Genomic DNA, 12845 nt, shown 5'->3' with positions numbered 1-12845 from the left:
TTTTTTTTCCTGGTGTGATGCAGAAATATGTAAGCTTATCTATGTAAGCTTTTACCCTATGCTGTTTTAAGTGTAGGAACTGAACTAGTCTCAAATATTGACTTCTTACCACAGATGGTGATATGCTTTGGAAGACACTTTAAGTAACTTGAGGGTTTTTTTTGTTTCAAATACTATGATGTTTATGGACTTGATCTAATATACTGAATCTGCCATGTCCTGCTTCTGAATAGTTCCAGTTATACAGATGCTCAGTTGTACAAGATGCCTGGTGCCACAAAAGCACATAGGGAGAAAGCAGCTGTCCCCAAAAGCCTGCAATAGAAACTTGGATACTGCAGATACACCTCTGAGCCAGCTTCCTAAATAGTGTAAATGCCTACAAAAGTAGGGACAAAGAAGGCAGATGCTGAAGTGAACCAAATGAAAAGTGTTCTAGGCCAATCCTAAATATCGCATGTTAATGTTTTATTTTCCTCCCTGCTTAGTAGCATAATGGTTTTAAAGTGTTCTAGCCACTCTGCTTTCTCTAAAATGTTAGAGACTTTCTGATATGCCTGACTGACTTCTCCAGTGATTTCCTCATAGGCAGCCTAAAACAAAAAGACCCTGTTGAGGGAAGAGTACCTTGAGATTATTTTTTTAAAAAGTAAACTTTTTGGAAAAGATCTTCAGCTTTTAAAGGTAACTTCTTATTTGCTTATGCTACCTTGTGTGCCTAAGGAGCTTTGTCCTTTTAACCCTTGTTTATTTGTCTTTTTTAACTTTCACATTTTTTTAAAGAAAAGATCATTCATATTTTAAAACGGCTCTGAGTGTTAAGTTATTCAGTTCCATCACTAGGTGCCTGTAGTTCTTGCTTCCAGCATAAAAAAGTGCAGAAAACCAGCCAAACTTTAGTTATTCCGAACACCAGATGTTTCAATGTGTGGAAGTCCCTTTCCTCCACATGTTGATGTTGAAGTCAGTCTTGTAGAGAAGGGAGTACTTAAATAATGCATTATGCACAGCGTTCTGAAGGCTGCAAAACTTTGGCAGTCCTGGAGCTTGTGTGTGCCAGTCTTCAGATTATATGTGGATTTCCAAACCATCATAAAGCCTTCAGTTGCAAAGGGTGCAGCTTGTAAACTACTTTTACACCTATAAGTAATGCATCATGCATAGTGGGTTTGTGGCGTTTCTGTTCTGATAAAAATCACCACTTCAACTCTAGCTTATGATGAGTTTACTGCTCTGATCTGGAATGCAGCTTTATTTTACTTATATGACCTTATTAGGAAGTTGTTGCATCATCCAGTTCCCTGTAAACTGCAGATGAGGCAGTATACAGAGACATGCTAGGGTGGCTGTGAATGCGTCTGAGGGAAGATGACATGTTATTCAACTGCTTAAAGTATTACAGAATTTTCAGGTAAGGATTTAGTGATGTGATGGATATTGTTATAAGGAATGCTGATTTATATCCTTTGGGGTTTTAAAGATACAGAAATACACACCTGTAAGGCGAGCCAGCTGGAATCGCTGGAACCCTGCATTTCCCACTGAATGGATGGGGAAGAAGGATTTTAAAGAAACAGGAGAGTATGTGGGGGTAGAAGATGGGAGGAAAGCTTATTCTTTTGCCAGCAAGGTGAAAGTAGTTTCACACACTGATCAACTTTGCCTTGGAAGTAGAGTAGTCTCTTATTTCAGCTAGACTGTGAAAGACTTCTGTTACATTAACTTTCCTCAAGCTGTACAAATACAGAAATCCCTGAAGAAATATCGGTTATCCCAATACGGTAACACAGGGGGAGCGTTCTCAAGTAGTATCATAGACAAATTCTTAGCTAAATTATCTGGATAATTACATGCTTGAAAATGTAGTAAGTTTTTGTGGACCTTGCTGCTAATGATGTATTTCTGCCAGTGGGTTTTGGAGGTAATTAGGACTTAAACTTTCTAGACTGTCTCAAGAGCATATACTGGCAGAATGGATAGTGCATTGATATGTTGAGTTCTCAGACCTGAAAGAACTTTGTATGTTTAATAAGACTTAGTCCATGAATTTTCCAGGGCTTGTATGTGATGGAGACTTTATTGATACTTGGATTCAGGAACTGTTGGGTTCTAGTCCTTGCATTGCCCCATGCATGCTTTGTTTTCAGTGCTCTGTCTTTAAAAGCTTGTCCACATATGCTTGCTGCCATGCATTATACTTAGTCTTCTTAATATATGCATAGTGCTTCACAGACCTCCAGTGCAAATACTTGCACTGTTTCTTGGCTGGTTTTCCTGTGTGCATTATTGCAAAGTTGAAGATGCCTTGTTTCTGAGGCTGTGACACAGCAGAGACTACCTGTGTGCTGCACTTCCAGTGGTAACTGGTGCGATTCCTGCAGCTGGATAACTAAATTATGTTCTGAGAATAGCTGAAAGGTGATATAAACAAAAAATTCACAATCTACATCCTTCCTTATCTGTCAGTAGTTCAAAAGAAGGCATGGCTGCCTCCACAGTTCTGTTTTTTTCAATGCCGAAAATATTCTATTTTGATATATTTATATATTTTTCTCTTGTCATGTTGCTGTAATAGCTAACAGAGGAAGCCTGCATTAAACTGTACTTAGTATCTGTATACCTGAGATGGCAGTCTCATAGCTGTGGGGTTAGCCTGAGGGGAAAATTTATACAGCCACTTTTATGACTTGCTAACACCTCTGGGTACAAACTACTCCTTTGTCATCTGTTTAAGACTGTCTTCACTTTCTCAGAAACATCTGAGAGCCTGTGGCTGTCAAAGTATTTAGACTTGTAATTTCATGTTTGTTTATCACCAGCTTTTCAAGGACAATTAGTTAGGAAAAAAAAACCCATTCAAAAATTCTAGCCTTGCTGCATCCTCATCTTTGTGGCTAAACAGTCCATAAATGACTAGGTTTTTCAGCCTGCTAGCCTGTTGGTCTGCAAGTGTGACTGTAGCTAAGCTGAATAGTTTGCATCTATGGAAAAATCTCTCTTGGCTGGATCTTCGCTAGCCATTGTTACTGGTAATGAGAGGACAGTGTGAACTTATGATGCATGCAAAAATGACCTCATTCAACATCCTGCAATTGTTAATGGGGTTAGTTAAATTCGGCACACGAGGGATGTTGTCCTGAGGACCCATCTCTCAGAGCTGGTGAAAGCTCTGGTTCTGTGGTGGGTCATCTGTTATATTTCATCAGTGTTACTGAAAGCAAAGCTGAGCAGTTGATGTGTACCAAAGCAACAATTTACTCGTTAGAATTTAAGAAGCTACGTTTTTATTCCTGTAGTATCAGTGTGAGTAGCCATCAGTTTGCAGGTAAATTGTGTCTTTTGTTAGAAATAGCACAGTATTGCTGTCCTTTTGCCTCAAGGTTGTCTTGTACTAGGGTATTACTTCAGTGCTTCTCTCGTTTGCGTTTGTAAGCTGAATCACGTAGGCTGGGTGACTTATTTTTGTAAACTAAAGCCTAGACAAGACCTTCGTACGTGTTCCTGCAACCTGCTTCACGTAAATGAAAGAATTATTTCATGCTGTTTGCATGCTTGAAGCTCTGTGAGTTTTTTTTCCCCTTTTCACTATTCCACTTGCTTGCCTAGAAATTCTCTTCGTCATAGGATGCCTTGGTTTACTGCAACATGAGATCCACAAGTGTTACGCATTGCTGGAAGGCCTCGATGGTACCTTGGTGTGAGAGCAAGCCAAGTAAGAGTACATAGCTCAGAAATGACCCAGGCATGTGGCTCCGCTGCACTGGCAGTAAAGCAGGCATCGGTTGCCAAAGTTGTTTCTGCACTGTAGGTAAACTCATGCAACACAGCTGTCAAAAGCAGAATATCAGTGCTTTGGAAAGTTGGTGAGTGAATTCATAGGGCACACTTTATTTCTTCAAAGATGCGTTAATCAGGATTCATCAGAAGCCAATAGATCATGTGCTAGTTCATTCCTTTATGAAAATACTCTGGAATTAGTTTTTTCTGCAAGCAGGCCTGCTGAGAGACTAATTTTTAACAGGCAGTATCATGGGAACAGAACATTAAGCATCTCTTCGTTTTCATAGCAATGCTCATGTGCTGCACTGAGTCTGTGCTGTGCTGAACCTGCACTGATCCCTGAAGGATGGAGCAAACAGTGTGAGTAAAGTCTTATGTAGGACTGGAAGGGATGGGTCCCTCATGGGTCATCAAATCCAGTCCACTGTGATCATAAGGATCATGTCGTATGATCTCTGAGCTTAATCATTTGACTTATAAGCTCATTGAACTGTTTTTCAAAAATAGAACACTGGGCCATTTATTTTTTACTTCTAGTGTAAGCAGAAAAAGTCTCTTTGTGGAAGGCTCAGCTTGAGGCCATGAAGTATCAACAGTGAGAAATTAGGACTATCCCAAATGTGTGTATGCTTTTAGGAAGAAAAAAACCCAGAACCCCTTCATCCTGGTTTTTTTTTTGTTTTGTTTTCCCACCTTAAAGAGCTGAATCAAAACTGTGTGCTAAAAGCTGCCTCTGACTTTAATCTGCTCCATCATGTCTGAGTCAGATGCCCAGAAAGGACTTTGCAACTAAATCTATTTAGTTGCATTGCTATAGGAGGGCACTTGTAAGCAGATTAGCTATAGCTCAAATGCTATGTCAACTGCCTGACCGAAGGATATCTTCCTTGTCTTAGCTGTGGCTAGACTTATTAATAGTTAATTATTTGCAAATACTTGTCAGAAACGTTTTGATATCCAAATCTAGTATTTGTCATAAGACATTTAACTCTTTTGTGTGAAAAATTGAGTAGACCTATGGCTTTCCACTATTCACCCTGGGGAGTTTTAAGCTTCATGACTCTTAGCCAGGTTCTGATCTATTTAATAGGCTTCCCAAAATATTTATTGGCAGAACATATTTAACTTGTATACTCTCAAAGAATATTCTGTATAGCTGGTACAGCAGCTGTAAAAGTAAGTTGGAATATCTGTTATCTTCCATAAGTAGTGGCAAGAATATCTTAGAGTGGAGATGCGTGGCTGCTGACCTAGTGTAACTGTTAGGTTGATATGCTGCTTTAAGCTTCTACTTAAGGCAAACTTGCAGAGTAATTGAATGAATGGAGTCTACATTCAGCATCCAGAATATGTTTTGTGGAGCTAGACTCACATCTTGTGCTCCTAGAAACATTTGAGATCCCAGTTTAATCTTTTGCTGTATCTACCCCATGTGATGTTCAAAGGTTTTTAAGTCTAGTGCTAGAGCTGTCAAGTCTTGACATCAGATGACACGTGTAGCACTGACTTCTGCCATCATACAGGGTAGGAAAAAGTAGCTGGGATATGCTGTTCATGGGAGGGTCTTGCACACTTAAGAAACCCTTATAAGACGGTGCACAGCCCTACCCATGTGCCTGTGCTGGGCTGCTCTGGCCATGAGTGCTCTCTGATGCTCTGGTTTTGTGACTGAATGTGCAAGACCCTGTTCCCTCTCGTGAGTTGGCGCTCCTGGCACGTGGTTGGTGACTGCGTGGACATTAGAAGAAAACCAATACATCAGCCTCTGCTCATTTTGCTTTGTGTTTGGGCTGACGGGCAATACAAATGCCCTACGCTACTGTAAAACCCAACAGATTCAACTCTTGTTAGGTTTCTGGCACCCTTAGGTTATGAGAAACTTAAAATGCTTTCTGTAAGCAACTGGTATGGGATGAAAGTGTTTTATTTTGTGTATGGCTGTAGTTTTTTTCTCTTGCTGAATTTAGTACTTGTCTAGAGTAAAGCAAATAATTTTGAGCTACAGCTTAGATTAAACATTTTGAGAGTATGCATTAGCTGAAGACTGGCATTGATAAAGCACTAACAAGCTCTAATCTTAAAAAGAGTATGGACTTGAATGAATGCTAAGAATAATATGCATTTCCTTTCATTTTCAAGATTGTGGAGAACTTTTCCTTTTTTTTGGGGGGGGTGGGGAGGAGGAGGAAATGAATTATACTCTCAAACTGGGAAATGAGAGCAATTAATCTCTGCAGTTGTGTGTAGGCAGGAGGGACTATTTGTTGCATGACAGCCTGATCTCAGCACTGGAAACAAAGTAGGTTGTTTGTGTCTTTTTATGTCCTCGTCCTAGTTTGCTTTAGGACAAGAGCATTTACCTCATGACGCTTATTTTTTAACTTTATACTGGAGGCAGTGTTCACATTCCAGTCAGTCTTTTACAGCACCAAGAAGGGAGAATTAGTCAGCTGTTCTTTGTTTTTATTTCCCTGACTCTTGAACAGGGTCCAGGCTTGCTCCTGAGGTTTTTCATCTGGATCAGTCTGAATAAAAGATTTTCTTCCAGCTGAAAACCCTTTATTTGCAAAAGGTTGTGATAACCAAAAGAAGCCAAGCTCCCCCAGTTTTTGTTTGGGGGTGGGACGGGGAGTGGAACTGGCTTCCTGCAGTCCTGTTCGCATTAAAGCAGGTTCATGGGACATTTATTTAAAAACAAAACAAAAAAATGAAAGCTATCATGTTTGCGCCTTAGCAGAGCATGCCAGGATGCTGTTGCTAAGATGATGCATGCTGATTCAGGCATAAATAGTTATTTGAGGAGACCCTACCCTAAGGAGTTGAGTCCCAATCCTTTCTCTCCTGTATAGGAACAAATCAATTATTCTAAGGAGGCAGTGTTGTCTCTCGGTGCTGTTGTGTTGCTTTTTGAAAACGTTTTGTAAGTTAGTCCTTAAGTGGGATAATTGCTTTCAGCATTTGCAAGTTAAATGAAGAAAGCTCTAATTAGATTTTATAAAGTGGCTTAGCATGTTGAGAAGGCTTTTCATAAAGTATACTGTGTATTCACTTGGCGTTGCACAATTGAATTTCGTGTAGCACTGACGAAACCAAAAAATCCTATTTGGCCTTGGTCGCTCCTGGGCGCTTAAAGGATTGAAAGCCTGTCTTAGGTACTCCTAGCTGTACATAATCTCTCCCTTTCCTTATCATCCCACCCTCATCAGGGCATTTATCTGTATTTTAGAAACTGGAAGAGTTGCATCAAGACCAACCTGTTTGAGGAAGGATATTAGAGTAGGGCATAGAAGCTTGGTATTTTGTAGCACTTTCAAACAGGGCCATGGCACACACTGTTTAATCTGTTTTAGCTGTTGTTATGCTGTGCTAATTGTACGGTGGTGCTGGGTGGCAGAGAGCCATTCTGTTCAGGCTAGTCTTAGCGCCATGTGGGCACTTACTGAGTTCCACAGAAGCCAAATGGTGCCTATGCTTAGTAATCTTTGGTATTGTTTGGTATCCTGTAGGTTAGAAATGTGATATGCTAATGGTTTACTATTGCCATCGCAGCCTTGGCATAAGCGGAGGGACTGGCCAAAGCAGCGTAACACATTGCTTACCATCTGAATAAGAACTTAGCTTAGTCACAAGCTTCTTTCATGTGTGATTTCTGAAGTGTGTGAGCCAGAAGCTTCCTGATGAGAATTGGAAAGAGTCCCCAAAGCTGGCGTTTGTTCAGATCGTTTGGGCACTGTTGCTGGACGTGACTTACTAGAGTCTGTTTTCACTAAGATGCACTCTGTTTGGGAAGTAATACCTCTACTAAATCAGTAAATTAGTTCTTGAAGCTTTACCTGCAAAAACGTAGATCCCATGTGCGAACAACTTTGAAGACAGTTTGATGAAACTAGATCTAAAGAACAAGCATTTAACAAGAAGTCTTGCATTGATTTGTTATGAGTTCAGATAACCACAGAAGTAGATAAAAGGAAACTGGTCAAAACTGTTATTTGCCTTCTGCTCTGCTCGAGAAGGCTTGGGCTTGTTTAACCTTTTGTGGTTATCAGTGTGCGGGTGGAACTGTCTTTATTAGCTGCAAATATGTTTGGGAATGGCAGGTAGTAGGTTTAGAGGAGTAGCAAGTACAATAGATACTTTTTGTGTGTCTGCAGTTTATCTTTGGTGATAAGGCCCAAAGTCGAATAAGGGTATAGAGGTCTCTAGTAAGATCCACTCACCTTGGGATGTTAACTCATGGGTCATCAACCAACCTACATCCTGGCAGGGGGGGACAAAAGGTTGTTCTGCTGCTCTCTAACCACACTTGGATCTCTTCAGCTGTAGGTTCAAGAGAGTCATGTCTATCATGGTCAATTTTTCTCACTTGTTGCTTATAAGGGGTCAAGTTCTGTGAACGCTTCTGGAATGAACAAACTCTTTCCCATTTGAATTTGGTGGGTCACTTTCTCCGTGACAAGTTGTGGCAGTGTGTTCTTTGTCTGAACAACAGGCTTGCTATTGTAACCGCATGATGTACACGTCTTTGAATGAACATTTGCAACCTCCCACAGGCTCTTGATTCACTTAACCACATGTGCCTTGAAGTGTTTTATTCATTTTCAGTGTCTGCCCATATCTGTCTTTTTAAATGGACTTTGTGTCCCCTTTCGAAGTCTATACATATTACAAGGACTTCCATGGTCAAATTGAGTAGTTTTCAAGTGAAGACAGATTTAAGCCTTTCCCCTCTTCTGCCTCAAATGTCAAACCAATGTGTACCACTGTTTAATGGAGTTATTTACTCATATTGGTAAACATGTAGTCTAAATTGGAAGCTTTTGGCAGGTTCCATGTGATCTTCTAAGTGATATGCAGGAATAACTCCAGTTTTCTTTGAGAAAAGATTATGAATTGGATGAAGTTTTCTTTATTACAAGAGATAGTTCATGCTATGGCAGGCTCTGCAAGCTGGTGAAATCAAAGTTCTTAAGTGAACTTGAGGTGATGAAGTGTCTGTGCCTGTATAGATGAAATGGTGAAACTTAAAACCTTTAGTAGCTCTTTAAAAAGGCGGATATTACTGTGCGAGATGTGACCAATGCATATCTCAAGAATGAAGATATTTTTCCTGAATTCTTTCTTATTTTAACGTAGCCTTAGGAGTTGAAATTTGTATGTTGTATACTTAGCCAGTCTAGTACCGGTGCTGTTGGTGACAGTGGCTTGAAACTGGTATTGTAGGTTCTAAGTGTCTTAGACTTATGTCTGTACTTAAACAAATTTCAGTTGAAGGTACAGCTTTTCTTCAAGGCAAGGCAGGTCTGGAGATCGAAAAATTTGAGATTTATTCCTGAAAGTGCCGAAGATGTTATCTGAGCAAATTTAGTAGGATTTACTTTAGCCCATAGAGCATATAGAGGTGAGGGAGTGGAGGAAGATACTTAAATCAGCAGGTTCATTCAATTAAAAAACTGCAATGACCTGACGAAGAGGGGAGAGTCAGGAAGCACAGGTGGGTCTTAATGCTTCATCTACAAGGCAGCTGTCCCAAGGCAACTATGAGCTCTTTGGCAGGGGAACAGTGGCATATCCTTAAGTGTCCCAGCTGCATAACTAGAGATGGATGTTCTCTACTGGGCTTACTTTCTTGTGAATCAGGAGCAACCTTTGTGAATACTCAAATCGGTACTTTTCATGCAGAGAAACTGCCCTTTGTGTTTGGAACAGGGTCCTTTGGAAGATACTGATTTATATTTTCTAGGAACAAGAATAAAGTATGTTGCTGCCTTCTCTGTCAACTTCTCCTTGTGACCAAAGGCAATGAATGAACTTTTGCTGCATTTCAGGATTTTATGCTAGTGTCTTGTGCTATGAGTATTTTTTTCAGAAAAGAAAATTATCTTAATTACCATGAAGTAACTAATCCTCAAAGCTGTACTGATTGCTGACATAATGCTTCATATCTACAAAATATGAACAATTCAGTTCACCTTTTCAGATTGTTGTTTGAATTACTGTAAACAGTTTCTTGCAACTGTTCTTTAATCAAGAAATTGAATTCTATAACGTGAGTAGTAAAGTTTTGACTACACAAATGTGAAGCTTCCTTTCATATTTCATCCAACTTAGTGAAATATATTTCATCAGTGTATTTTAAGTTTCAGTAATAATTTCAGCATAATTTTTTACATGAAATGGTACAATTATGCAGATTTGTTTTCTGTAAAGGCAGTATTTGGTAGCACTTGGAGCAAATATTGTGCTGATTATTTGGTGTGGCATGGCTACTTTTCTTTAAGTTTTCTAATAAATGGTGATTTATGTTACATCTTTGCTTAATGGCATAATCTTTATTTTTCAACAGATTTTAATAGATTTTTTTCTTTCATACTTCAGTCTTCTGTACATTTTACCTTTTTTTCACTTTAAGTCTTTTCAGTTTTCATGTGGGTTTCCAGACTCTCAAAGTTAGCTAGCCAGCCTTGTTCTAGCATCCTCATTTACATAGTGCCAAAATTATGCAAACGAAGGCCAAATAAACTACAGAGTTTATCTATAAGCGTGATGCCAGTTTTTACCTTTTCTTTTGTCTGATCTTTTGCAAATAGGCTTTGCACATCTTGATTTCTAGTATTTTGGAGTACAGAAGTATCACTTATGCTTCAAGATGAGTGTGCAAAGGCTCTCAAAGTTAGATTTGGGAAGCAGAAATGATACTGCCCAGTAATGCGTAGCTTCATTGTAATGCCACTGAATAAATTACTCTGTGATTTAAGTTGAGCACTCCTGGATGGATAAGCACATAATAATTTGATAGGGGCCCTCTGTGTTTCTCTTGACGATCATAACTCATGGCAGTTTTGCTTACCGTGGGAAACTTTCTTGTAGTTGGAGACTGGAACGGCTGTATCTATTTGTGAAGGACAGGGAGTGCTTTTATTACCTTCAAATACCCATTACGGGATATGATTGCTTGTGGGAGTGTCTGGTTATGATCTGTTAGAAAACAGCCTATTAATAAAACAGAGGCTCTTGTAATAGAGCACTTCTTAATCTTCTTCCTATGTAGTTATTTATAGGCTGTGACATCTTAATTTGCCTCTCATGTGCATCAACTTCTGTTATTTTAAAAGATCAAGTAGCTTTCACACGCCTCTGAGAATCACTTCTGGAGGAAACAGTCTGTTTTCTAAGGAATCTTACAAAAAGGCTTCAAGTCATGAGTTTGTTGTAAAAAATGTGTTAAGCTTTTTGCTGGTGTCTTTCTAAAGGACAAAGAAATTACAGAATGTCCTGATATATACTTATATATTGATCCTGTATTTGTCTGATTACAATCAGGATTTTCTTGACTCTCAAAGGATTTCCAGTTGCTGATAGTACTTATTTGCCCTTAATGAGTGTGCAGTGTCCTACCTGGAGCAATATTAAATATATTATTCTCTTTATTTTTCTGGTTGTTTTCTTTATTAGAGTGGTCCTAGTGCCAGATCTTGTCACAAGATGTGCATTGACATTCAACGAAGGCAGATCTACACGCTGGGACGCTATCTGGATTCCTCCGTGAGGAACAGTAAATCTCTGAAAAGTGACTTCTATCGCTATGACATTGACACAAACACATGGATGTTACTAAGTGAAGACACTGCAGCGGATGGAGGTCCAAAGCTGGTGTTTGATCATCAGGTCAGCTACACCGATACTCTTAGTGCAAGTTCTCAATGTTTGCAAATCAATTTGATCATAGCTTCCTGCAGTTTAGAAGTGCTGTATTGGGTAACATAGGAGTGATGAGGAAGGCTGTGATCTGCATTCAGTTAAATTCTAATAGTATTGTTGTCCAATGCCACTGACTACTGGTATTCTAATCAAATTGAGTCAGAAGAGTCATAAAAACCTTCGTAAACGAATTCATTTTAGTAAGACACATTTTATTAAAGCTCAAAGCAACAGTTCATCTGGTTTTAATCAGTCTCGTTGAGCTGGGTTTGCAGATCTGGTTACTCAGGGGACTTTGGGGAACAACTTGCAAAGCTGTGTATGGTACCTTCAGAAGAATACTGTAAGCAAGCTGCTGAAATGAGGCCAACAGGATCAGGATTCTTTCAAAATTGGTTATCTTTTAAAATTTGTAGAATGTGCTTGCTTTGTAGAGACTGAAACACCTTAGAGGAGTGGCTACTAATCTTTTAAAAAGCCACACCTGTCTGTGTGTTCAAACTGAATATTTTTTTTTACTTCTGTTGTGTGTTTAATGGCTTTTGTGTACTTGAAAAAGGTATTTTGTTCTTAATTGATTTTTGTAAAGCATGGCCAAGAAACAGCACATCAGTACTCATTCTTAAAGCAGCCCAAGAACTGCTTTTATTGGTACTAGCTGTTTTGTAACTAAAGCTGTTGTTTGCCAGCATAATATGTGTTTCTGCTGACACCAAAATTTAAAGATACGTGTTGTCTGCAGAACAAAAGCCAATCAGTCTTTCTGTTCTATTAATAACGAATACCAGTCTCCCAGGTGTTAGGGAAAAGGCAAAAGTAAATTGTCAGCTGGCAAGGCTACTCTGGGTACCTTGTTTGCCTGCTTCTGAAATGGTTTCTTTTTTTTTTCCCTGCTGTCTCTTAGGAAAGAATGTCCTCCCTGAATTCTTTATCAATCTGCAGCTGCTCTTCTTCTCTCCCTCAGTACCTACTGTGATAGCGGTTTCTGTTTAACCTTCACGAAAATATGCTGCACTAGAACTGTTTTGTGTAGGCTTTGCTGAGTAGCATCTCTATCTTACTGTAATCTTGTCTGTTTTGGTGGTTGTTTTTTTTTTTTCCCCTCTGGTGTTTTGTAACCCTCTGCGTTTTACTGTGTCTGAAAACATCACCTGGAGTCAGGGAGTTTTGTTTGATTTGTACTGCGGTGCAGCTCTTGTGTGCCATAAACTGAATTCAGGTTTTCGGGATAAACATATTTCTGCTGCAGTCTCATAAAAAATCCTTGAATAGGTTATGTCCCTGCTTTATGTTGAAGTAATGGGATAACAGTAAGTGTATGCTCGGGATGGAATCTGAGTGATAAATCACAGGCTGATTTTTGGATT

At 39.3% G+C, this 12845-nt stretch overlaps 1 protein-coding gene across 3 annotated transcripts in view; it reads left to right on the top strand.

Moving 5' to 3' along the window:
• MKLN1 (muskelin 1) overlaps nucleotides 1-12845 on the top strand; it is a 106724-nt gene that overhangs the window by 55735 nt on the left and 38144 nt on the right. For all 3 annotated transcript variants that reach the window (XM_069801539.1, XM_069801540.1, XM_069801541.1), the window contains one exon: nucleotides 11233-11445. In XM_069801539.1, the coding sequence (XP_069657640.1) occupies nucleotides 11233-11445 (213 nt within the window). The remainder of the gene's footprint in view (nucleotides 1-11232; nucleotides 11446-12845) is intronic.

The sequence above is a fragment of the Haliaeetus albicilla genome, chromosome 14, assembly GCF_947461875.1.
Source record: "Haliaeetus albicilla chromosome 14, bHalAlb1.1, whole genome shotgun sequence".
Classification (NCBI taxonomy): Eukaryota; Metazoa; Chordata; class Aves; order Accipitriformes; family Accipitridae; genus Haliaeetus; species Haliaeetus albicilla.
The sequence above is the reverse complement of the archived record's forward strand: the minus strand, read 5'-3'. Positions and strand labels throughout refer to the sequence as shown.